Below are 26,714 nucleotides of genomic sequence, written 5' to 3'. Positions count from 1 at the left end.
TAGTGTACCTTGTTGCATATGTAGGACAATAATAAAAAAAAAAATACTTAAAAACGGTACTAGTTCAACACAAAAATAGAAATAATAAAATCGCAATGATTTTTGCAAAATAAAAAACAGTCTGTGTAGCGCTGAATTGCATTACGGATGAATGAAGCAGCTGGTTCGGCCGACCCGAGAAGGCTCTGCTATCCCTCTGCTAGAACAGAACGACAAACATGCAACGTAAGCAACTTGGGATGGAAATTTTAAAAAATAAAAAAGTGGAAGTTTTCGAAAAGCAGCTTTTTTTTTTAAACCAAAAAACACTAAATAATAATAATAAAGTGACCCTTGCACTTTTTTTTTTTTTTTTTTGTTTCCTTGTTTTGTTCTTGCAGACAATGTCGGTGCAGGCGTTGCGTTGCTCCGGCACCTGAAGTAAGACTCGAGTAGGTTGCATACAATGTTTGACTCTAGACCTGGGGGGGAAAAACAAACACGCTAAATGTATGTGTAATAACACAGAAACATAGAACCGGACTATGGATCAGAGCCACTAGGCCCATCTACTCTGCCTGCTTTTCCTTCTGTAAAGACTCAATCCTTAATGCTGTCGTGGATTCAGGAGCCATATGGCTATCCCATGCATTTCGAAATGTATTCACTTTATTATCTTCCACCACCTCTGCTGGGAGGCTGCTGCGCTTGGTGCACAACGGGCTCTGAAACGCCGCTTATATACCAACAGGGCTGGAGCGGACCTTTAAGCACCTGCAATAAAAGTAGTAACACCAAGGAGCCACAAGGTGTCCCCATAGGGCTACACAGGTCTCTGGCTTGTCTATCCTCAGCTGTTATTGGCCGCTAAAAGCCCAGCACGGAGAGCTAAGAGTGCCGCACGGAGAGCTAAGAGCGCCGCACGGAGAGCCAGGAGCGCCGTGGGGAGAGCTACTTACATGGACAGGCCGGCGACTTTACCAGTGGGGAGGTACGTAGCTGTAGGTTGGCGTTCCTTGGGCTCTGTATGTCGGCACAGAGACTGGATGCGCTCCTATTGCAGTGTGCTGTGGGGTAGTCAGCAAGGTACCTGCAACAGAGACAAAGAAGGAGGCTTTATAACAGCAGACAGAGAGGAGGAGATGTTACTAACCGGCAGTAAAAACTAAAAATAAAATATAATCAGCAAATTCTAAGCATTCCATAAGAATAGGAATCACTGTTCTTTTTTCGTAAGTGAATAATCAAATAATAAGTCACTGATTTGTTACAACTTCTTTCACGGATTCCCAAAAAAACACACACAAAAAAAAACTAAACTAGAAAAAAAAATACAAAAGCAAAAAAAATAAATAAATAACTAAATAAATACTCAACACAAGACAAAAGACTTTGACCTTTACATTTTTTTAAAAAAAAACCTATGTATATTGGGTTTTATTTTTTTTAAATCCTACATTTTAATTATATATATATATATTTTTTTTTTAATTTAAAGAAAGCCTGGCTCAGTCACCCGGGGCGGAGGCTCGTGGACTCACCTGCAGACATTGCCATGGTGGTTCCGGCGACCATGCCCATGGCCACGCCGTTAGTTCTGGGAGCGGGTACTGGGGCCGGGTAGATGGCGGAGGGAATGCTGTTGGGTTGGACCACCGTGGTATGGTGAATAACGTGTGGCTGGGCCGCGTAAACAGGCTGTGTGTAGTAGGCGCCCTAGAAACAAAAATATACAGAAATATTAATAAAGATAATAAATAATAATAATAATAAACTACTGTAGGGGCCACAACTACTAGAACGGATCTAGAACCCAGCAGAGCTGCCACCAGCCAGGAACGGGTCAACAAACCCCACGTCGGGGCAATATTTACTTCCAGGTTTCCGTAAAGGGGTTGGTTGCCGGGGGCGAGATCTTTTCCGGATTTTTCAGGCATATTCCCTATTCCCACACGTTGATTAATCATTTTTAGCTAAATTTTTTTAGGAACTTTTTGGGGGGTTAATTGTTTTAAGAACTATTTTTTGGTAAATGTTTATAGGACGGTCATTTTATAGGAACTATTTTTGGGGTTTTTTAGGTTAATTTTTCATATTTTTCGGAAACCTTTTTTTTGGGGGGGTTAAGAACTAGAAGGTAAATATTTTTGGTTAATATTTACTAGAAAATATTGTAAGGTAAGTTATTTTAGGTAAGTCATAAATACTTGTTTTAGGTAAATATTCTTTTTAGGACAATTTTATAGTAACAATTTTGAGGCAACATTTTAGTTGTTTTAGATTTTTTTTTTTAAGTTAATATTTTTTAATTAACTATTTTTTAGCTTTAGTATTTTTTATTTTTTTAGAAACAATTTTTTGGCGTTACTTTAAAGGATAATATTTTTAGGTTAATTTTTTGGGGTATTTTTCGGAGTTACTTTAAAGGATAATTTGTTTGGTATTTTTTTTTTTCCGAGTTACTTTAAAGGATAATATTTTTGGGTTCATTTTTTTGGTAGTTTTTCCGAGTTACTTTAAAGGATAATATTTTTAGGTTCATTTTTTTTTTTAGTTACTTTAAAGGATATTTTTGATGTTGATTTTTGTAGGAACCCTTTCAGGTAATTTTTTTTGGGGGGAACTAAAAAAAAAAAATGAATTGTGTGCATGCGCAGGGATAGTGGGGCGTTTGAGTGTGCGTGGCCGAGGGCCCGGGGCTCCACGTACCTGGGCATACAGGTTCTGCTGTGGGTAGGCACTTCTGATGGGATACATTGCGGTTTGGTAAGGGTTTGGGGATGGAGAATAGGGCGGAGGTGCGCTGTTGCTCTGAGTTGGGGGGACTTTATATGGAGTCCCGGCAGTGTACCCTACGACAAGAGGGGAGGAAAAACAAAAGGTTAACAGCCAAATACGAAGAGCAACTGCACTCGCACATTAACTCTATCAACACCACTGCTGAAGAACACGCTGAAGAACACTTTGAAAGCAGACGAGAGAAAAAACGTTTGTTAATTCCTCTGCGGCCCCCGGGCTGGAGTCCGCCTACCAGGTCCTGGGGCAAATAAAACAATCTCCTTGTAGATGCCCTTGGCCGGTATTTTACCTTTTTGCTATTGGCCTCTTTAATGGCTGCCGAGAGAGCTAACGGTGCGCAGGGGAATGCGGCCCTCCATAGCCGCCGGCACAGAGCGGGAGAGCAGCCGGCACAGAGCGTCAGTCACACTAAAAATCGGAATATAACGTAATTGCAAACTCTGCGTGGGGGCCGCCGACGGACTCATCGGCTCGCCGCTATTTTTCGTACGTTTGCGGCCGTTTGGCGATTTACGCGCAGGAATAAGTAACGGAGTAAAAGGCGTCACTTACTGAACGCGGCGGAGGAGGCCTGGTACGTGCGATTCTCTGTCCCGGTGTCCACGGGGAGGTGGAAGGTGCCCTCGTTGGCACAAGATGAAGACGTCTGCGGCCAGGCTTGTTTCATCAAAAGGGTCGCTTTAAACGAGACAAAAAGTGGCATTTACACATAATAAATATATATATTAATATACGGGGGCATTGCCCGATATATATTACTGGATTTATACATTTGGTCGCAGATCATTGTATATTTTATATATTTTATATTATTGTTGCGGGGGAGGGGTGTACAGAATGCAGATGGGGTGGAAACACAGATTGCGGAGGTTTTTGGGGTATTAGTAAATCCACACATTAAATACCCCCGTGTCCAAAGCCCGAGTGTTTACGGTACCAGCTGACGGCCGTGTGGAGCAGACTCTGCGTGAATCCCATCCCCCGTCGGGTGCGGAGCCAGCGGCCCCCCGTAGGTCTCTCGGCAGAAGCGTCTCGGAGCCCCGATTAGAAGTCCTTCGAATAAGCTCCGGCTCCGCGTTCAGCTCAGAAGGCAGCCGCGCTTCCCCGTCCGTCGCCGGGGCGTTCGCAGGACGCGCTAAAAGCCTCCGCTGGGAGGCGGAACCCGTTTCACCCGAGTATTGGGAGTTATGGCCATTTGTACGAAGCTCCCAGCTGATTATGGGACAGAAGCACTTAACGGAAACAGACGATTTCTGCGGACGGACGTAGCGCTTGTTCTCATAAAATCCAGTTGTACGGTTTTGCGGATCTAGCGATGTCTAGATTGTAAGCTTCTGGGCCGAGTCCTGATGTAAGGGCTTAGATGGCCGTCGCCGCTGGTACATTCAGATCTAGAGCTAGAACAATTTTTATACGATTGCACTGAAGGGGTTAAACAGCCCAAAGTGCTGCGTGAGCCAATCGCGTGTTCTTACCCCGTGAAGCCCCCTCCCCCCCCGTGTGTATTACCAACACACAATACGGCTCCTGGATCTGGACCGGCATCTTCTCCTGGCTGGTATTTTTTCCGGGCCCCACGCTGGGCGGCCGCTCGTCAGGACGGCGATGAAATCCCATTTCTGTCACAATGTGACATTTATCCCGCGGGGCCCGGAGCCGCCTGACGCAGCCGCTTACCAGCCCCGATTTATCGCAATTTCACTCCATTTACAGAAGCGCGGCTGGACTTTTTATGAATTAGAAAACCCACAAAAAAAAAAACGAGAGCAAATTAACCCTTGCGTTACCACCTATGGAAAACAACACAGATGCAGCAAACGTCATACAATCCGCCAAAATAAAAGGTGGGCGCCCCGTGAGATTGACCCGGAAACGGGGGCCGAGTCCCGACACTCGCCAAAACAGCAACCTATGCGGAGGCGGCAGGTACAGCGCCGGTGCCGTTATAGATGCCCATCGGGAGAGCCGGCGGCTGCGGACGTTCGGGGTCATTGAAGGTCAGAGGGTTGCAGAGGGTTCTCTTACCTGGGGCGTAGCCTGGGCTGCTGGTGGCATACATGTTGGGGTTGTAGGCAGGAGCGGCCGCGGGGTATCCAGCCGGGTAACCTGGAGGCAAAGACAAAAAATCACGATCGTCAGAACATATGGTATGCGGCACGCGTCGGGATCGCTGGTGCGGGGCTGGCTGGGAGTTAAAGCGTTTGGATTTTTGGAGGCTGGAACGAGACCCGGTCCGTATCGAGAAGCCCTTTAAGGAAGCCGCACGTCTCCGGCCCTTAGACGGGACCACCGGACGGATCAATGAATACGGCAGATGAGAGCGGCTCAGAGCCGCACAGCCAGGGGAAAAGAGCCGGGCAGACGGGGCTGATCACTAAACGCAGAGTCAAAGGGAGCGCCAAGTCCTCTCACTGCATTAACTGTGCATCCAACGGGATCTCCCATATCTGAGCCCCGATCTGCTAACCCCCCCCCACTCCTTATACATTCCTCAGGAAGCCCCCTTTGAGAACCTTATTACGGAACTGGTTGCCATGACAACTCCAATAATTCTCGCGCAGAATATCGGTGATATAAGCGCATCGAGGCGGCTACGCGGCAGAACATTCTGTGTTCAAGTCATATCTCCAGAGATGCGATCACACGTGACACACGATCACACGCGGGGGTCCGAGGGGCCCGGACCGTGAGGGAAGTAAGCGGGGAATTTAATGCGCATTTAGTTGAACCCCCTGCGCAACGGCTACAAGTCTGTTTTAAGTCGCTGTCCCTGCTGGGTTACATTTTCGGGGCCAGGGGCCACCGCAGCGCATGGGAACATGATGTGATAATAGATATGTGGAGCAAAAGCGAAGGATCGGTTTAGAGTTTGCATTAAAGGGGATCTCCCACCATTTTATTACCAGTTTTAGTCTTTTGGGGGTTTTGTTTTATAAACCAGTTGTAGTTTTTGCCCCAAAATATGTTTTCAGCTGCATATTAGCTCGCTCTGTTATCTGACTGTATTCTAGTAGACAACCCCTCCCCCCAGAATCCTTATCATACTACCTGTGGATACAATAGAATGGCTCAGTCTTAATCACCTAGCCGGACTCTCTGACTAATGAAACTCTATGGAGGAACAGACTTCGTTAGCATCGCCATAAAGTGTCAGCTCAGAGTGGTGTTTGAGCCGGGAAAGTCACCCAAAATATCACATGACTGACAGCAACGGCAGCTCTAGATCTGCACTGGGGGGTTATATTACTGTATACAGCGCTGGGGGGTTATATTACTGTATACAGCGCTGGGGGTTATATTACTGTATACAGCGCTGAGGGGGTTATATTACTGTATACAGCGCTGGGGGGTTATATTACTGTATACAGCACTGGGGGTTATATTACTGTATACAGCACTGGGGGTTATATTACTGTATATAGCGCTGGGGGGTTATCATGCCATCATGTGCACTTTAATAATACGATGGCTATGCGGTGCCCCTATATGTATTTGACCCTTCTCCGGCCCCCCCATCTCTTATAGTATATCGGGAGTTACGGGGACGCTCTGGCCGGCGCTTTAACGACAGCTCAGGTGGAATTCCTTATCAATTCTCTTCCAGAACAGAACCGTTTCCCCCCCCTCCCCCCGGGTGAGGCGGCGTAATAAAGCGTTTATAACTCGGCAGATAAAAAGAGAATTCCATTTGTAATTCTCTTCGCTTAAAAGATGATAAAAACGTCCATCTCACCGACTGGGATTAAAGAAACTCCAGCCCTGCGATGGTCACGTCGCCCCCCCCTTTACATTTTCATGGGGTCCCCGTATGGAGGGGCTCTGCAGAATCTGTCCGGACGCGTGAGATACAGACCACCGTGCCGCTCCAGGGTCCCACGGGAATGTATGCTGCCAATCATTGGTGGGATAGATCGGACTGAGCTGGAGGCTGCAGCTTCTCCCAAAGGAAAGTCATTTTGTAGGTTTAAAGAATATAAAAGTAGTTAGGCTAAAGCTGCTATACGGTCCCCTTAAAGGCCTGGTTTGATTTAAGCCAAATTTTAAAAAATTAATTAAAAAAATAATAAAAATCTCAATAATCGGAGGGGGGGAGGGGGATCTTAAAAACATTTAATACAAAATAAAAGATGAAAATTTTAGAATATAATAAAATAAATATTGTGAACATGAACCTCTTCCAGAGAGAGAATGCCATTAAAAAAAATAATAAAATACATTTTTTGGACCATGAAGAATAAAAAAATACCGTAGTTTGATTCTATAAATTAAAAAAATGTAAAATAAATAAAAGCCCTTTTATGGGACGTCGATTCCAATCCGATAAATCATTACATTTCATACTGAATGTGTTTGTTTTTTTTTTGGTTTTTATAAGCCAATAGACGTTTTTCCAGCGTAACTATTGTGTTAATAATGGGCCTGTGATGCCAGCTGCAGCAGGGAAGTACTTGTTTCATATAAATGCTGCCGACAAGCGAGGGTTATCGAGAGTCGTGTCGCTTTGAGACGTTTCCTCTCTAATTGCAAATTGACGCTGGCAGAAAAGAGGCGTCCGTCTGGCAGTCACCGCGCCGCGCAGGTACGACAAGCAAGCCAGAGGAAACGGGTTCGGATGTCGGCTTTGGATTTAACTCATTTTGCCCCAATAATCTCTCTTTATCTGCAGCCCTGGAGCCGCCGTTGCTGTCAGTCATGTGATATTTTGGGTGACTTTCCCGGCTCAAACACCGCACTGAGCTGGCGCTTTATGGCGATGCTAATGAAGTCCGCCCCCCATAGACTTTCATTAGTCAGAGAGTGTCTGGGTGATTAAGACCGAGCCGTTCTATTGTTCCCCACAGGCAGTATGATAAGGAGTCGGGGGGGGGGGTAGTAGATCGGGGGTCAGATAACAGAGCGAGAATCATACAAACGGCTGATATGCAGCTGCCTGAAAACATATTGGGGGGGGGACTACAACTTGGGTAAAAAAGAAAACAGAGCGATATTTATAAAAACAATCTTTTTAATCTGATATGAGGAATAATAATAAATGGCGGCGTCCCGGTTCGGGGAGATGCTGGGCGGGCGCTCAACATCCTTTAGTGCTCTCCAAGGTGAAGTGTCGGGAAAGCAGCCATTTATACCGCAAGACGCTGCTGTATGCAGAACATTTCAAGGCTGGGGAGAGGATTGCGTCAGAAGCGGAGATAGAATGTAAGGACATTTTACTTTACTGAGAGGGTGGTAGAGGTGTGGATCTTCCTCCCAGCAGAAGCGGTAGAAGGTAATACAGTGAGGGTATTAAACATGCATGGGATAGACATACGGCTCCTGAATCTAAGACGCTCGGCACCGCGGGAAGGGAACGTCACAACCTCCTTTTCGGCATTCAGATCAATGCCGGCGTTGCAGCCCCCCAAACACCAACACATCGAAGCCGGTGACCACCGACAGCGGGTGATCAGACTGACAAACAAGAGGGCGTGGCGCGCCATTAAGCGAATGTCTCCCAGGATCTACCAACAGCTCCTTTAAGAGCAAATATGTCTCAAAAGAGTGAAAAGATGTTTTATCGCCACGGCAACGAATGCAATCTTTGGAATATAATGGATCCTGAAAAAAAATGTTTCAAGGTCAAGCTTTGTTTGCTTCTGAACAGACATTTTACCCTCGGCTGGGGCAAATTACACTGCAAATACTAGAGATCAAAATAATAACCTCCAGTGTGAGATTCCCGTCTCTTGTTGTAACTTCCCTCCAGTACTTTGTATTCATGTATTTAAATATCTCTCCCACCCCACCGCCTCGCTCCCTCCTCTCTCCCTTCCACCCTCTCCTCTCTCCCTTCCACCCCCTCCTCTCTCCCTTCCACCCCCTCCTCTCTCCCTTCCATCCCCTCGCTCCTTCCTCTCTCCCTTCCATCCCCTCGCTCCCTCCTCTCTCCCTTCCATCCCCTCGCTCCCTCCTCTCTCCCTTCCATCCCCTCGCTCCCTCCTCTCTCCCTTCCATCCCCTCGCTCCCTCCTCTCTCCCTTCCATCCCCTCGCTCCCTCCTCTCTCCCTTCCATCCCCTCGCTCCCTCCTCTCTCCCTTCCATCCCCTCGCTCCCTCCTCTCTCCCTTCCATCCCCTCGCTCCCTCCTCTCTCCCTTCCATCCCCTCGCTCCCTCCTCTCTCCCTTCCATCCCCTCGCTCCCTCCTCTCTCCCTTCCATCCCCTCGCTCCCTCCTCTCTCCCTTCCATCCCCTCGCTCTCTCCTCTCTCCCTTCCATCCCCTCGCTCCCTCCTCTCTTCCTTCCATCCCCTCGCTCTCTCCTCTCTTCCTTCCATCCCCTCGCTCTCTCCTCTCTCCCTTCCATCCCCTCGCTCTCTCCTCTCTTCCTTCCATCCCCTCGCTCTCTCCTCTCTCCCTTCCATCCCCTCGCTCCTTCCTCTCTTCCTTCCATCCCCTCGCTCCTTCCTCTCTTCCTTCCATCCCCTCGCTCTCTCCTCTCTCCCTTCCATCCCCTCGCTCTCTCCTCTCTCCCTTCCATCCCCTCGCTCTCTCCTCTCTTCCTTCCATCCCCTCGCTCTCTCCTCTCTCCCTTCCATCCCCTCGCTCCTTCCTCTCTCCCTTCTATCCCCTCGCTCCCTCCTCTCTTCCTAGCCGGAGATTCAAAGATCCATTAATCTTTTTGGATTATTTTTATCCTGCAAACCGTTCGCTATTCCAGTCGTCTCCTGTGAACTCTCTCCAATGTTACCGCATCCTTTTGTAGATGGGGGTCTCCAGAGCTGCCCCCAATACCCTAGGTGAGGTCTGACCAGAGATCTGTAAAGTGTTTAATGCGACACACACTATGTCACCTAAACAATGCGCTTGATCATTTATACAGAGCGCTCCATGTCACCGGCGTCTCCAAGGTAACGGGGACACAAACTATAAATAGAATAAAGATATGGCTTTCACACAATTTTCCACAGATTGCCGCTGCAGCTTCTCCGGTTATTATGGTAACAGATATAAGACTGGAGGATAATAGCGACCCCCCCCGTGTGACAGAGGAGGGGAAATACCTACCCCACGGGGCAATTCCCAAAAACCAGCATGTGATCTGCCTGCAACCAGCTCGGAAACACTACTCAGCATGGAGCGAAAGGGTTAAATCCAACACTGTCCGGCTGGGTGATTAAGACCGAGCCATTCCATTGTTCCCCACAGGCAGTATGATAAGGATATATGTTTTTGAAATGTATTCTTAATCTGATAAAAGGAATAAAAGACGGCGGGAGAGCCCCTTTAACAGATACACCAGAGAGCGGCCCCCGCAGCGTTACAGCAGTATCAATGATCGGTTTGTCATTAGATTGTAAGCTCCTATGAGACAAAACGTTGTGTGAAGCCCCACTCATGTCCTGTTTACCCTTTGTACAGCGCTGTGGCATATGGGGGCGCTGTATAAATCAATATATAGTAATAGGGACCCGGCCTTGGCAGGAAAAGGCAGAAGCAGCGAAGGAGGCACAGAGAGAAGCCTTTCGGATCTCATTTATTTCGCCGCTGCCAAGTCACCGGGCGATGTAATAAATCATTCCGAGCCGCAGAGATATTAGGATTCTGGCCCCGCCCCCCCGAGGACGCCGGGCTGGCAGGGACCCAGAATAGCCGACAGATTCCTCGCTGCTTAACCCCTTTGTCACCGAGCCCGGCAACAATTTCAATGCCTTCCCGACCAAATAAACACAAATCCAACGCGCTGAATGAATCCGGATGCCTTGGGAAAATCCGACTGATGATTTATATTAATTATAGGATATACAAAACAAACAAGGGACACGATTCTATCCGGGTTATTGGGACGTAGAAAAAGAGTCTGTTGGCAGATCGGCCCCATCCGGCCCCCGTCTAGCCACCCATTTCTCCTGCTGTAAAGACTCAAACCTTAATCAGTCGTTGGTCTCGTCTTAGATTCAGGAGCCGTACGTCTATCCCATGCATGTTTAATCCCCTCGCTGGATTACCCTCTACCACTTCTGCTGGGAGGCTGTTCCACTTATCCACCACCCTCCAAGTATAGTAAGACATCTTTACATTCTATCCAGGCCTTTGGTGATAAAGCGAAGAAGTAAGAGTGCTTTATAGACACAGCCGGCCCCCGCACGCTAGGAGCGCGGCTTACGCAGAGAACCCCAAGGACAATGCGGCAGGACGGGGAATCATAAAGATCCGCCACGGCCGTTCCCGCGCTAAACACGCCGGGGTCTCGTATATCAAACGGGACGCTCGATTGCGTATACAGACCTAAGCTGTCACTATGAGACGTCCGAAGTGCGCCCCCCCGATACCCCCACATACCAACGCAGGCTAATATTGACAGAATTGATCCCCGGCTCCCGCGCCGAGGCGACGGTTACCTAGCAGCCCTTCGCAGGGATCCGAGGGGGGGGGTTCTTCGGAATCGGATTCCTTTATCCCCACGCCATTAACAGGGGCTTACGTGACAACGGTCTGTAAAAGCTAATCAACGATAACAACTCCCACAACAACAGGGCGGCCGTTAATCCTGGCTAATTAACCGGTAAAATAATAAATAATAAAAAAACCCGACAATACTTCCCATGTATAAGCAACGTCTTGCAAAGTCATCAATATTGTTTCTTAAAGACCGGCTCGCCCGTTATTCTTCTAAGTGTCCGCATCGCTTATAACTAAGCGCGCCAGATACTGCGCATTAAATTCATTCCCCGATAAAGACGCGATCTTGGACAGCTTAGTACGGTCAGCGGAGATCATCCCCCTCGCGTCACCGCTCACAATGCGTATAGCGAAAGGCCAGTATTTTAATTGTGCGCGTAAATAACCACGGGGTCACCGGCATCATATAAAAGTGTGAGGTCACTCAGATATTTTCATGAAAAACAAGGACATTTCTGGCTGTAACAATCGCAAAAAGGGCTTCTAACCACCGATCGGCCTTTAAAAAACTTAAACTCGGATCAGCGAATCCAACATGCCATTGGGACACAGGAGTGATGGGAGTGATAAAGGGCCATTGGGACACAGGAGTGATGGGAGTGATAAAGGGCCATTGGAACACAGGAGTGATGGGAGTGATAAAGGGCCATTGGGACACAGGAGTGATGGGAGTGATAAAGGGCCATTGGGACACAGGAGTGATGGGAGTGATAAAGGGCCGTTGGAACACAGGAGTGATGGGAGTGATAAAGGGCCATTGGGACACAGGAGTGATGGGAGTGATAAAGGGCCGTTGGAGCACAGGAGTGATGGGAGTGATAAAGGGCCGCTGGGACACAGGAGTGATGGGAGTGATAAAAGGCCATTGGGACACAGGAGTGATGGGAGTGATAAAGGGCCATTGGGACACAGGAGTGATGGGAGTGATAAAGGGCCATTGGGACACAGGAGTGATGGGAGTGATAAAGGGCCATTGGGACACAGGAGTGATGGGAGTGATAAAGGGATTCTGTACGCCTTTAAAGAGATTCCATTAATAATCAGCCGTTTCCAGCTACAATAGTCATTTAGAACATTAACCCCGTCTGCGCTGGATTTCTGATCCGTTTCATGATATTTTAATGGGAAAAAACAAGGACATTTCTAAGTGACCCCAAACTCTGGAACGGAAGTGTATTTAAAAATAATAAAATATAAAACACACTCAATATATATTGAGTTGTGATAATCTTCGGAGATATCAGCTGTACGATGAATAAAGCTGGACGTTCCACGTCGGCTTCCCGGCTCTCCGGACGGCGGATCCTGGAGATTTCTCAATGCATTTCACCCGTTCCTTTATTATTATTATTATTATTATATTTTTTTTTTGCATACCCGTTAGTTGTCACTTTGCGGTTTTGCTGGTAATTATTATCGGCAGAGAGCAGACTGAAAAGCGTACCTGCGTAGGCCATGTTTTTGGGGTTTCCGTAGGGGGCCCCGGGCTGCACAGGGCTGTAAACCGGATTCATTGCGGAAGACGAAGAGATCTGAAAGGCAAGGAACAGTGAGATTAACGCAAAGGCAGTAAAGCGACCCACAAACGTTTTATATCATATTGCGCTGATTGCATCACTCATGACGCAGTGTGTGACATCATCATGTAAATATTTGGCATCGATGTGCATATGATGGCTGGAATACCCCCCCCCGCGGTTACATCGTTGCAGGGAGTCCCTGTGGAACTGTATAAATACGCAGAGCCCTTATATTCTGTATATTTATCCCAAAAAGGTTTGTGCCGCGGAGGAGTACGTTGCAAACGGTAAGAGTGCAAAACATCCGACCACAAATTCTCATGTGGCCCTTGGGATATGAGAGAGGCCTGAGGAAGGGCCGCTGCTCTGGCCTCCGGTAACCTGCGCGATGACATCATCCCGTTACATTCCACATGTGTTTCTGCTTTAGGGGAAAAAACATTCCCAAAAAAATAAAAGGTAAAAAAACAAAATCGCCATGATGACAGAGAGCAACAGAATGCGAGTGAGATCGTTAAAGAGACAGTCTAGTGTCCCATACAGACCCCCCAATCATTAAAGAGACAGTCTAGTGTCCCATACAGACCCCCCAATCATTAAAGAGACAGTCTAGTGTCCCATACAGACCCCCCGATCATTAAAGAGACAGTCTAGTGTCCCATACAGACCCCCCAATCATTAAAGAGACAGTCTAGTGTCCCATACAGACCCCCCAATCATTAAAGAGACAGTCTAGTGTCCCATACAGACCCCCCGATCATTAAAGAGACAGTCTAGTGTCCCATACAGACCCCCCCAATCATTAAAGAGACAGTCTAGTGTCCCGTACAGACCCCCCGATCATTAAAGAGACAGTCTAGTGTCCCATACAGACCCCCCCAATCATTAAAGAGACAGTCTAGTGTCCCGTACAGACCCCCGATCATTAAAGAGACAGTCTAGTGCCCCATACAGAACCCCGACCGCTAAAGAGACAGTCTAGTGTCTCATACAGACCCCCCGATCATTAAAGAGACAGTCTAGTGTCTCATACAGACCCCCCGATCATTAAAGAGACAGTCTAGTGTCTCATACAGACCCCCCGATCATTAAAGAGACAGTCTAGTGTCCCGTACAGACCCCCGATCATTAAAGAGACAGTCTAGTGTCCCATACAGACCCCCCGATCATTAAAGAGACAGTCTAGTGTCCCATACAGACCCCCCGATCATCAGTCTAGTGTCTCATACAGACCCCCCCGATCATTAAAGAGACAGTCTAGTGTCCGATACAGACCCCCGGATCATTAAAGAGACAGTCTAGTGTCCGATACAGACCCCCCCAATCATTAAAGAGACAGTCTAGTGTCCCATACAGACCCCCCGATCATTAAAGAGACAGTCTAGTGTCCCATACAGACCCCCCAATCATTAAAGAGACAGTCTAGTGTCCCATACAGACCCCCCAATCATTAAAGAGACAGTCTAGTGTCCCATACAGACCCCCCAATCATTAAAGAGACAGTCTAGTGTCCCGTACAGACCCCCCGATCATTAAAGAGACAGTCTAGTGTCCCGTACAGACCCCCGATCATTAAAGAGACAGTCTAGTGTCCCGTACAGACCCCCGATCATTAAAGAGACAGTCTAGTGTCCCATACAGACCCCCCGATCATTAAAGAGACAGTCTAGTGCCCCATACAGAACCCCGACCGCTAAAGAGACAGTCTAGTGTCTCATACAGACCCCCCGATCATTAAAGAGACAGTCTAGTGTCTCATACAGACCCCCCGATCATTAAAGAGACAGTCTAGTGTCCCGTACAGACCCCCGATCATTAAAGAGACAGTCTAGTGTCCCATACAGACCCCCCGATCATCAGACAGTCTAGTGTCTCATACAGACCCCCCCGATCATTAAAGAGACAGTCTAGTGTCCCATACAGACCCCCGGATCATTAAAGAGACAGTCTAGTGTCCCATACAGACCCCCCGATCATCAGACAGTCTAGTGTCTCATACAGACCCCCCCGATCATTAAAGAGACAGTCTAGTGTCCCATACAGACCCCCGGATCATTAAAGAGACAGTCTAGTGTCCCATACAGACCCCCCGATCATCAGACAGTCTAGTGTCCCATACAGACCCCCCAATCATTAAAGAGACAGTCTAGCGTCCCATACAGACCCCCCAATCATTAAAGAGACAGTCTAGTGTCCCATACAGACCCCCCAATCATTAAAGAGACAGTCTAGTGTCCCGTACAGACCCCCAATCATTAAAGAGACAGTCTAGTGTCCCGTACAGACCCCCCGATCATTAAAGAGACAGTCTAGTGTCCCATACAGACCCCCCAATCATTAAAGAGACAGTCTAGTGTCCCGTACAGACCCCCAATCATTAAAGAGACAGTCTAGCGTCCCATACAGACCCCCCAATCATTAAAGAGACAGTCTAGTGTCCCGTACAGACCCCCAATCATTAAAGAGACAGTCTAGTGTCCCATACACACCCAGCGATGTTTAAGGGCCCTGGATCAGCTGTTTATTTTTAGCCCCATGTTGTGAGAAAAAAAAATATATATAAAATGAACGAGATCAACAAAAGAGTAATACGAGCAGATGATGTGGGAGGCAGACGAGCCGGGATCCATACATTTATTCCCAAACATAAGAGGAACGCGCCGTGCTCTGCAACAAAGACAAAACCTTACATTTATCATCAAAATTGGGAGAGCCTTGGAAAGGGCAACAAAGCACCCGGCTCCACACCTCCCAAGCGTCTGTCTGCACCTAGCGGCTGGACGCAAGGCAGTGTATTTTCTAATTTTTGGCAAAGATTTTTTTTTAATTTCTTGAAAATCTTTTACTCATCTACAAAAGCGAATGAAAAATGACATCATGTAGCTCACTTTTTTGTTAATTTTAATTATTTTTAGTGATGATTTTTCTTTTCTTTTTTTTTTAATAAATGAAAATAAATGAATCCCCCCTCCCCCGAGGGGATTCCAGGACGTACAGGTTCATCCATGGGGGGGGGCTGACGTGGTTATTACTTCTGCTACTATTACTACTGATATCGGGAATAATAATAATCATATCAACATCAACAATAACAATATAAATATGCAATAATATAATAATAATAAATAATAGGGTGATATTGGGTCTTAACCTAACCAGCGTTCAGATTTCTTACCAAGATCCCTCGGACTCTTACAACGTAGCATTTAAATCATTGAATTACTGGAGCTACAATTCAGTATAAAAACAGGCCGCCGATCATCTCTAATCTCAGTCATTATTATTCCTCCCCATTAAACATCCGTTAATACTACACGGCTCCTAACATCAACCAACGCTGACGCAAAGCCTAAGATTTGCCGGCTAACTACAGCGCTGCAGAATACGGTGGCGCTACATATACACATCTCAGACACACATCGAAATCCGCTGGTTACTGGGTCATAAAACAAGTCAGCAAAAACATTATCCGGCACCGGAAACATAGAACCCCACCGGCAGATCGGCCCCCATTCGGCCCGTCCTGCTCAAACCCTAATCCAGGGGTGTCCAACCTGCAGCCCTCCAGTTGCTGCAGGACTACATTTCCCATACTCCTCAGCCAGCCCCATTGCTGAGCATTATGGGAGATGTAGTCCTGCAGCAGTTGGAGGGCCGCAGGTCGGACACCCCTGCCCTAATCAGTCGTCGGTCTCGTCTTAGATTCAGAAGCCGTATGTCTGTCTCATGCATGTTTAATACCCTCACTGTATTACCCTCTACCACTTCTGCTGGGAGGCTGTTCCATTTATCTACAAGCCTCACAGAGAAATGTATCCTTCCTAAGTAATGGATATATTTGAATGCGGTAAAATGGCTGGACGTGGGGGGAAAGCAGCCGTGGAAACGGATCGATGGCCAAGCGCAGATGGCAGCTGCTGGAAAGACTCCTTGATCCGGCACCAGAGTGCGCAGCAGGGGCTGAGCTCAGCACCAAGGACCATATGCTACAGATGCCTGGGGGTGATAGGAAGGCTGCTTAAGAAACAGAGCTTGATAGGACGGCGGCGGGGTGTCAGGGGTACGGCGCTGGTTTACTCAGCCGAGTACCACGTACAAAAAAGGGGTTTCCTCGGAATAGCATCACTCCCATCACAGCCAGCGAGACACCGACCCGATTACCGCTCAAATCTGCACTGCCCTGAGCTATGCCAAAAACGCTGACATTATTGCAATTATTTGTTTTTCCATTTTTACTTTTCAGGGTCAGATTAGGCCTTTTTACTTTACTGAGAGGGTGGTGGATAAGTGGAACAGACTCCCAGCAGAAGCGTCCGAATCAAGTATTTGCCTAAAATATTAATAATAATAACAACATTAACACGTTACCTCTTTCAATCAACTGAACCTTCTGGGGATTTTCTCAGATCGAGACGAAGGGATCTCCGAGGGGCCGAGCAGAAGGATAACACGAGGGGTTTAGAAGAACGTTGAAGCCGAGGTCATTGCAGGAGTACAGATCTCTGAAACTCGGATTCTGGGGAGGAAAAGAAAAGATAACAACATATAACAACATTATTTACCAGCGTCCTATATAGCATACGCGAGCTTCCGTATACCCATCTATACACAGCGCGTACCATATATATATATATATATACCCCAACACTTTAATCTCTACAAAAGCCACGTCTTAGATTCAGGAGCCGTATGTCTATCCCATGCATGTTTAATCCCCTCACTGTATTACCCTCTACCACTTCTGCTGGGAGGCTGTTCCACTTATCTACCACCCTCTCAGTAAAATAAAACATCCTTACATGCCAACTAAGACCTAATCTGACCGTCTACCTCTTGCCTTTACATTTATCTATCCCCCCCGCATCACTGCACCTCTCTTCAAGCAGGACAGCAATCCTAAGGAGCTGCCGGCAGTGAGGTAGGAATAGATAAGCGCGTCTCAGCCCCCCCCCCCGCTCGCTGCCGCAGAACACGTCCTTCTGTTAATGGATTTCAATGCTCTTAAGGCACGCAATGTTTTTCCTGCCGCCGGATCGCATCCTCAACGCGCGATCAGAAATATATATAAAAGATAATCGTAAATACCCGATTCAGGGCAGAACGCACGGCCGCCCAGCCGGGTCCCGAAGCACAAATCACGCGGCCGGCAGACAACGAGCCCGCCTTAAAATCCACATGATTGATGGGCTTCATAATGAGAATCCCTCGAGCCATAAAATCTTTATATAAAAACATTTATTACTGCCAAGAAAAAAATATGACACTTTCTAAAAATAAAATGTTATTTTTTCCTGCTACTGCAATATATATATATAATTAAAAATGATCGAATTATAATATGTAAATATAATAGAGAGGGGTTTGGGGTCCGGCCTCAAAAACTACAATCACGGTTTATGGTATAGAAGAATGCTCGAGATGGAAGCTGCAGCCCTGCTGTGGCAGAGGCCCCGCCCCATGGTCTGACGTTTCACGCCACTAATTGGCTGAAGCAACCAAGTAGTATTAGGAAGGAGCTCCCATTGAATTCAACGGCGGGGGGGGCTTCGGGTACTTGGCATGCATGTGCGTGGGGGTCTGAACATGGCGGTCGCCGAGCTGTTGCTGGAGCCGACAGGCGCACGGAGACTAGCTGGGGGTGTATGAAAGGGGGCAAATGCATATGGGGGATTCTGTAGAACCCCCCCCTGTGTAGTTTTAAGGTGGGCACCATGAACATTTAAAGGGGTCACATGTATTAAAGTGCATATAACGGCTGGAGAGTCGATTTAGACACAGTTACCATGGACCCCAATGCACATTCCTGCATGCAAACTGGTGCCGGCATGCCTTAGTTACTGGAGTTAGATAAGCATGCATCAAAAAATATAACCTCCGCAGAAAACAGGGGGGACATCCCAGCATGCCGCCGGAAATAAAGGAGGCCCTGGGAGACCGGGCTACGGGGCGTCAGAGGAACCAAACGCAGACGACGGCAGAGAAAGGAAGCCGACGAAATCTAAGCCTTCCGATCACACCGAGAAGGTTCACACGTATACAATCATTGCCTTGTAACAGGCGGCAGAAAAAATAACATAAAACCCCCCCAAAAAACAAGAATTTCCACCAAAAAAGCTCCACACGCCAACCACAAAAGGGCGTTCAAGGTGACTGCAGGAAAAAGAATCGCAGCCGTCGCTTGCTTTGCACCTGCAAGCCGGCTGCGAGGACTTGATGACACAAGCGATTACATGAAAGCGATCTCCGGCAAGCAGCGGCACGCGTCGGGAGAATCTCCGGGAGAGCGCACGCGTCGGGGGGGCCGAGAGCGCCGGCGCTTCGGGGGTTAACTGCTTCAGAATCGCTGAATTGATTTCCATTGAGATTCTTAAGAGTATTTGCAGCGAGCAGTAAAACCTCAGAAAGATCGTTTATTTGTATTATTATTTTAATTATTTAATGATAACAGGCCATTGGACCAGCCCTAGGGGATTCGCATTATTTTTACTTTAATGAGAGGGTGGTAGATAAATGGAGCAGCCTCGCTGTACACCGCTTATGGGCTTGTGTAGGACAGCAAGAAGATCGCACCAATATATTTGCCATTTCAATTAACCCTTTCCCTGCAGTGCATTGTCTACTAAGCGCAGCTGCCTGCGGCATACGGATATCCGGTGCATCTACTACGGAATGACACGAGCCACCAGCTCACACGGAGTTAACCCTAAATCAGAGTTAAATAGGGGAGAGGGGCAATGCAGAACAACAAATGGTTAACTAAAATGGTTAAAAGGGGCATCGAGCCATCATACCTGCTTTAAAGCATATGACAGCTGTGTGGTCCCTTTAAATTTTCATGTCGTTGTTGCAAAGGCATGAATACCCCCCATACGCATTTGCCCCCCCCAGGCTAAATGGGGGGGCCCACGTGGTTTACCTGGCCTGGTTCAATCGACGGCTCAGCAGCTCCCATTGGTTTAAACGGGCCAATCGTCATACTCACAAAGTACTTTAACACGCGCTATTCTTTGGAGCGGCTCCCCGTGACATTGAACTGTCCCTTAATAACCCTTCCAGACAGCACAGAACATCCGTTATTCTAGAACAGAGCGCAGAGAACCGCAAGTAGAACGAAGAAAGAATCTATACCCCTTAAGCTTAGACATACAGGATGATGAGATGCTTTGGGGGTCACCATATATATATTATGGGGTCCGGCATTTTACGGAAGGGGGAGAATACCTTGTTTGATGAATCAATCAGCCGTACCCGCTACACCTGCTGTAGAATTATATAGATAAATATATATATATATATAACAGGCCCGGTTACCGGGGCCGCCGCGGGCACACGGCTGCTGAATCCGGACATTAAAGGTTAAAGCCGTCTCCGGGAAGGTCAGGGCCGTGTCTGGGGATCGGCTTCACATGAATTCAGATCTGCAATAATCTGGAACAGAGCGTCCTTCACACATAACGGGATCGCATTTAAAAAAGAAAAAAAAAAAAAAAAAGCTATAAAAAGAATGCGATTAATTGGTGCGACGCGGCCTCCCACGCGCCCGATGCGCACAAAGACTCCGGAGATGCAGGACGAAAAAAAAAAAACATGAGCCATGTCTTCATTCACAAAGCAGGCTGCAATTTCTCGTGCGCCACAGCGGTCTGCTGCTCGTTTGTCAGCAGGAGGTAGGCTCTCAAGTCTCCTTTTCACGAGATTACAGAAACAGGTACCCCGGGCTTCATCGGACGTTCCTGCCACGTCTATCATTTACTCAGGATAAGGGAGACAAGGTCTGCTACCCATTGATTCATTGGTGCCCATTGTACAGCGCTGTGGAATATGATGGCGCTATATAAAACAATAAATAACAATAGTGCCCCTGTACCCTTTATTGATGCATCCGGTCCAGTGGGCAGCAGCCTCGGGTCAGTGGGCCAGTTAAAAGGCAGATCCGTTATCTCGGGGGGGCCTTGGAAGCCGACTTCACAGCGGCCTGGCCCGGACCGGCCATCTGGCACGCTGGGCAAACGCCCATTGGGCCACTGGCTTTTGGCGGCCCCCGTCCGGCCCTCTCAGTTATGACTGGACGACAAACAAACATTGATATTCACTCCATGTTCTAGGTCATCCTACTCAAGGTTCCAGATTACTCATGACCTTCTCATACCTGTATAATACATATCAATCTGTGCAGGTGCAGAACAGGAAGTGCGGCACAACTTCCTGTTTGGGCTGATTGGAAGATTCCAATGCTGAGGGACCATGGGACACTGGCCAAAAAAAAAATGCCCCAAATATGCCTACGGTGGCCCTTTAAAAATGCTTATTCATATAATGTTCTTTTTCTATGCATAAAGCTCCGGTGATGAATATTTTCTTTCTGATGTCATCTTTCACAAAAAACTGCGTTTAGCTAATAAACCCCCACCGATGAGATAGAAAGACGGAAGGATGAGGCATACGGAGCAGATTTAAAGGGACACTCCAGTCATCGTGTGCGCTTTAATGTATCTGATCGCTACGTTACGGCTTTGCTTCTGCATCTCCCTGCATTCCCCCCCAGTCGGCGTTCCCCCTCAGCTGTCTCTGGAGTGGGGTCCCCGATGGCATCTGCCTGGGGTACCAGGGGGCCAGTCCAGGTCTGCGTTCCAGCATCATTATGTATGCAAGTCTCTCATATAAATGTAAACATCACGTTAAAGCTGAGATCGTCAAGACCGCCCCTGACAATCCAGCCATCATGCGCACGTTAATGCAGTCACGTTTCTCACAACAGAAAGGACTGATAGGTTGTGTTGCCATAGAAACTACACACATAGCATATCTGTACCCTGGCTCCACCCCCCGCTACAGCATATCTGTACCCTGGCTCCTCCTCCCCTGCCCCCACTACAGCATTTCTGTACCCTGGCTCCTCCTCCCCTCACTACACCATATCTGTACCCAGGCTCCTCCCCCCTCCACACCATATCGGTACCCAGGCTCCTCCCCCTCCACCATATTTGTACCCAGGCTCCTCCCCTCCCCCCACTACACCATATCTGTACCCAGGCTCCTCCCCCCTCCCCCATATATGTACCCAGGCTCCGCCCCTCCCCCCACTACACCATATCTGTACCCAGGCTCCTCCCCTCCCCCACTACACCATGTCTGTACCCTGGCTCCTCCTCCCCTCCCCCACACGTCTGTACCCTGGCTCCTCCTCCCCTCCCCCACTACACTATGTTTGTACCCTGGCTCCTCCTCCCCTCCCCCACTACACCATGTCTGAACCCTGGCTCCTCCTCCCCTCCCCCCACACCATGTCTGTACCGTGGCTCCTCCTCCCCTCCCCGACTACACCATGTCTGTACCCTGGCTCCTTCTCCCCTCCCCCACTACACCATGTCTGAACCCTGGCTCCTCCTCCCCTCCCACTACTTTAGTCTATACCTTGCCCCCCCCCACTACTGTAGTCTACACCCTGGCCTCACCCCCCCCACTACAGTATTCTACACCCTGGATTCCACCCCCCCCACTACAGTATTCTACACCCTGGATTCCCCCACACACACTACAGTATTCTACACCCTGAATCCTGCCCCCCCACTACAGTATTCTACACCCTGAATCCTGCCCCCCACTACAGTATTCTACACCCTGAATCCTGCCCCCCACTACAGTATTCTACACCCTGAATCCTGCCCCCACTACAGTATTCTACACCCTGAATCCTGCCCCCCACTACAGTATTCTACACCCTGAATCCTGCCCCCCCACTACAGTATTCTACACCCTGAATCCTGCCCCCCACTACAGTATTCTACACCCTGAATCCTGCCCCCCCACTACAGTATTCTACACCCTGAATCCTGCCCCCCCACTACAGTATTCTACACCCTGAATCCTGCCCCCCCACTACAGTATTCTACACCCTGAATCCTGCCCCCCACTACAGTATTCTACACCCTGAATTCTGCCCCCCCACTACAGTATTCTACACCCTGAATTCTGCCCCCCCACTACAGTATTCTACACCCTGAAACCTGCCCCCCCACTACAGTATTCTACACCCTGAAACCTGCCCCCCCCCACTATTCTACACCCTGAGTTCTGCCCCCCACTACAGTACTCTACACCCTGAATCCTGCCCCCCCACTACAGTATTCTACACCCTAAATCCTGCCCCCCCACTACAGTATTCTACACCCTGGATTCCCCCCCACACACACTACAGTATTCTACACCCTAAATCCTGCCCCCCCACTACAGTATTCTACACCCTGAATCCTGCCCCCCACTACAGTATTCTACACCCTGAATCCTGCCCCCACTACAGTATTCTACACCCTGAATCCTGCCCACCCACTATTCTACACTCTGAATCCTGCCCCCCACTACAGTACTCTACACCCTGAATCCTGCCCCCCACTACAGTATTCTACACCCTAAATCCTGCCCCACTACAGTATTCTACACCCTAAATCCTGCCCCCCACTACAGTATTCTACACCCTGAATCCTGCCCCCCCACTACAGTATTCTACACCCTGAATCCTGCCCCCCACTACAGTATTCTACACCCTGAATCCTGCCCCCCACTACAGTATTCTACACCCTGGATTCCCCCCACACACACACACTACAGTATTCTACACCCTGAATCCTGCCCCCCACTACAGTATTCTACACCCTGAATCCTGCCCCCCACTACAGTATTCTACACCCTAAATCCTGCCCCCCCACTATTCTACACCCTGAATCCTGCCCCCACTACAGTATTCTACACCCTAAATCCTGCCCCCCACTACAGTATTCTACACCCTAAATCCTGCCCACCCACTACAGTATTCTACACCCTGAATCCTGCCCCCCCACTACAGTATTCTACATACTACACTATTCTACACTATTCTACATCCTGAATACTACAGTATTCTACACCCTGAATCCTGCCCCCCACTACAGTATTCTATACCCTGAATCCTGCCCCCCACTACAGTATTCTACACCCTGAATCCTGCCCCCCACTACAGTATTCTACACCCTGAATCCTGCCCCCCCACTACAGTATTCTACACCCTGAATTCTGCCCCCCCCACTACAGTATTCTACACCCTGAAACCTGCCCCCACCACTATTCTACACCCTGAATTCTGCCCCCCCCCCACTATTCTACACCCTGAATTCTGCCCCCCACTACAGTACTTACCTGAATCCTGCCCCCCCACTACAGTATTCTACACCCTGGATTCCCCCCCACACACTACAGTATTCTACACCCTGAATCCTGCCCCCCCACTACAGTATTCTACACCCTGAATCCTGCCCCCCACTACAGTATTCTACACCCTGAATCCTGCCCCCCACTACAGTATTCTACACCCTAAATCCTGCCCCCCCACTATTCTACACCCAGAATCCTGCCCCCCACTACAGTACTCTACACCCTGAATCCTGCGCCCCACTACAGTATTCTACACCCTAAATCCTGCCCCCACTACAGTATTCTACACCCTAAATCCTGCCCCCACTACAGTATTCTACACCCTAAATCCTGCCCACCCACTACAGTATTCTTCACCCTGAATCCTGACCCCACTACAGTAGTCTACACCCTGAATCCTGCCCCCCACTACAGTATTCTACACCCTAAATCCTGCCCCCCACTACAGTATTCTACACCCTGAATCCTGCCCCCCCACTACAGTATTCTACACCCTGAATCCTGCCCCCCCACTACAGTATTCTACACCCTGAATTCTGCCCCCCCACTACAGTATTCTACACCCTGAAACCTGCCCCCCCCACTATTCTACACCCTGAATTCTGCCCCCCACTACAGTACTCTACACCCTGAATCCTGCCCCCCACTACAGTATTCTACACCCTGGATTCCCCCACACACACTACAGTATTCTACACCCTGAATCCTGCCCCCCCACTACAGTATTCTACACCCTGAATCCTGCCCCCCACTACAGTATTCTACACCCTGAATCCTGCCCCCCACTACAGTATTCTACACCCTGAATCCTGCCCCCCACTACAGTATTCTACGCCCTAAATCCTGCCCCCCCACTATTCTACACCCAGAATCCTGCCCCCCACTACAGTACTCTACACCCTGAATCCTGCGCCCCACTACAGTATTCTACACCCTAAATCCTGCCCCCACTACAGTATTCTACACCCTAAATCCTGCCCCCCACTACAGTATTCTACACCCTAAATCCTGCCCACCCACTACAGTATTCTTCACCCTGAATCCTGACCCCACTACAGTAGTCTACACCCTGAATCCTGCCCCCCACTACAGTATTCTACACCCTGAATCCTGCCCCCCACTACAGTATTCTATACCCTGGACCCCCCCCACTACAGTATTCTACACCCTGAATCCTGCCCCCCACCCACTACAGTATTCTACACCCTGAATCCTGCCCCCCACTACAGTATTCTACACCCTGAATCCTGCCCCCCACTACAGTATTCTATACCCTGGATCCTCCCCACTACAGTATTCTATACCTTGGCTCCGCCCCACCACTACAGTATGGAATACCCTGGCTCCGCCCCGCCACTACAGTCTCCCATCAGCCCCAGACACCGCTACCTCAATGCATGGCGTCGCCCCTCCCCCAGCAGGGTATTCTGACCCGTGGCTCCTCCCCGTCAGGCACAATAGTGCATCCCGAGCATCCCGTCTCCGTTATCTCGCAAACACACACCGACTGTCAGTAACCGGATCCGCAGCATCCCGCCGGCCTGACTGCAGGCAGCTGGTACCGCCCTTCCCCCAATGTTCTGCCGATTTGTTATTACACAACGACCGCACATCCCCCTCGGTTTGCCCCCCAGTGCCGCTTTCCTTTTCCTCTCTATATCGCGCGGTGCTCCCGGCCGCTCTCCCCGCACCGCCATCCCGCGTGTCCCAAGCCGCTATCGCCCCGTGCCCTCCCCGCGGGACTCACTCACCGGGTCGGGCCTCAGTGCGGATCAGACGAGGATACAGCCTGTGTCAGGAGCTCTGTCTGTCTGTGAGGGATGCGGTAGGCGGAGTCACGGGGAGGCGGGAAGGTTCTGTCACCATGACGTCACCTCCGCCATCCCCTCATGACTGACTGAATGAGGAGACACCATTACTAGCCCTGACTGACTTAGGAGGAGGGGATTCTGACAGACTGAGGATGTACTGTGGGGACACTGACCGACTGAGTTAGAGTGTACACAGGGGACACAGATTGGCTGACTGACTGAGGGTGTACTGGGGGGGGAATACCGACCGACCGACTGTATGAGGTTGGCCGAGGGTGTACCGGGAGGGGGGGTACTGACCGACTGACATAGAGCGTACAGAGGGCACACGGACCGACTGACTGAGGGTGTACTGGGGGGGGTACTGGCTGACTGACTGGAGTTAACTGTGACTAGCCCTGACTAGTAAGGGTAGAAGGGGAATCAGGACACTATTAGGGAGACACTCAATGGGACACACGGAGTCGACGACTGACAGGAGGCTCACCAGGAGGACAATTACTTTTTCACAGCATGCCGGCCTCTGATCTGAATATGTATGCCTCTGGGCAGCTCCTCCACACTCTAGTACCTGCAGAAACCATTTGTTTTTCTACATAAATCATATGGCGTATGCCGCTTGTATTCTGACCCCTGACTGTATATAGCCAGCACTCGGATGGCACTTGGTCTTCATTCTTGGACAGCCTGTCAGAGAGAACGAGCGGGCAGCCGGACTTCTGCATTTACAAAAGCAACGGCATGAAAATGTAAAGGGACCATGCAGCTGCCGTATGCAATAACATGTATGTTGTGGCTGGAGCGTCACTTTAAGTGTGTTGTCCGGTGACACAGCCCGGGGTATATTAAATGCCACACAAAAGGGCAAAAATGGAGGAATGTTTGTCAGCCTTATTGCTGACCAAACTGGAGCACGAGGTGTGCTGCAAGGTGCAAATACCATCCGCTTCACGCCCCCATCTGACGATCGGAGGGGGTAATAT

The 26,714-nt window shown here is 48.9% G+C and overlaps 1 protein-coding gene across 1 annotated transcript; it reads right to left on the bottom strand.

Annotated features, from left to right (window-relative positions):
- Positions 1-337: 337 nt before the first annotated feature.
- Positions 338-25,736, bottom strand: FAM168A (family with sequence similarity 168 member A). The gene is made up of 9 exons (XM_053456663.1): positions 25,672-25,736; positions 17,102-17,249; positions 12,658-12,745; positions 4,804-4,884; positions 3,331-3,456; positions 2,689-2,831; positions 1,521-1,695; positions 939-1,069; positions 338-461 (listed from the first exon to the last, which is right to left on the bottom strand). The coding sequence occupies exons 3-8, from the start codon at positions 12,725-12,727 to the stop codon at positions 957-959; spliced, it is 708 nt and encodes a 235-aa protein (XP_053312638.1). The 5' UTR covers positions 12,728-12,745; positions 17,102-17,249; positions 25,672-25,736; the 3' UTR covers positions 338-461; positions 939-956.
- Between the last annotated feature and the right edge of the window lie 978 nt (positions 25,737-26,714).

The sequence above is a fragment of the Spea bombifrons genome, chromosome 2, assembly GCF_027358695.1.
Source record: "Spea bombifrons isolate aSpeBom1 chromosome 2, aSpeBom1.2.pri, whole genome shotgun sequence".
NCBI classification, from domain to species: Eukaryota; Metazoa; Chordata; class Amphibia; order Anura; family Pelobatidae; genus Spea; species Spea bombifrons.
The sequence above is the reverse complement of the archived record's forward strand: the minus strand, read 5'-3'. Positions and strand labels throughout refer to the sequence as shown.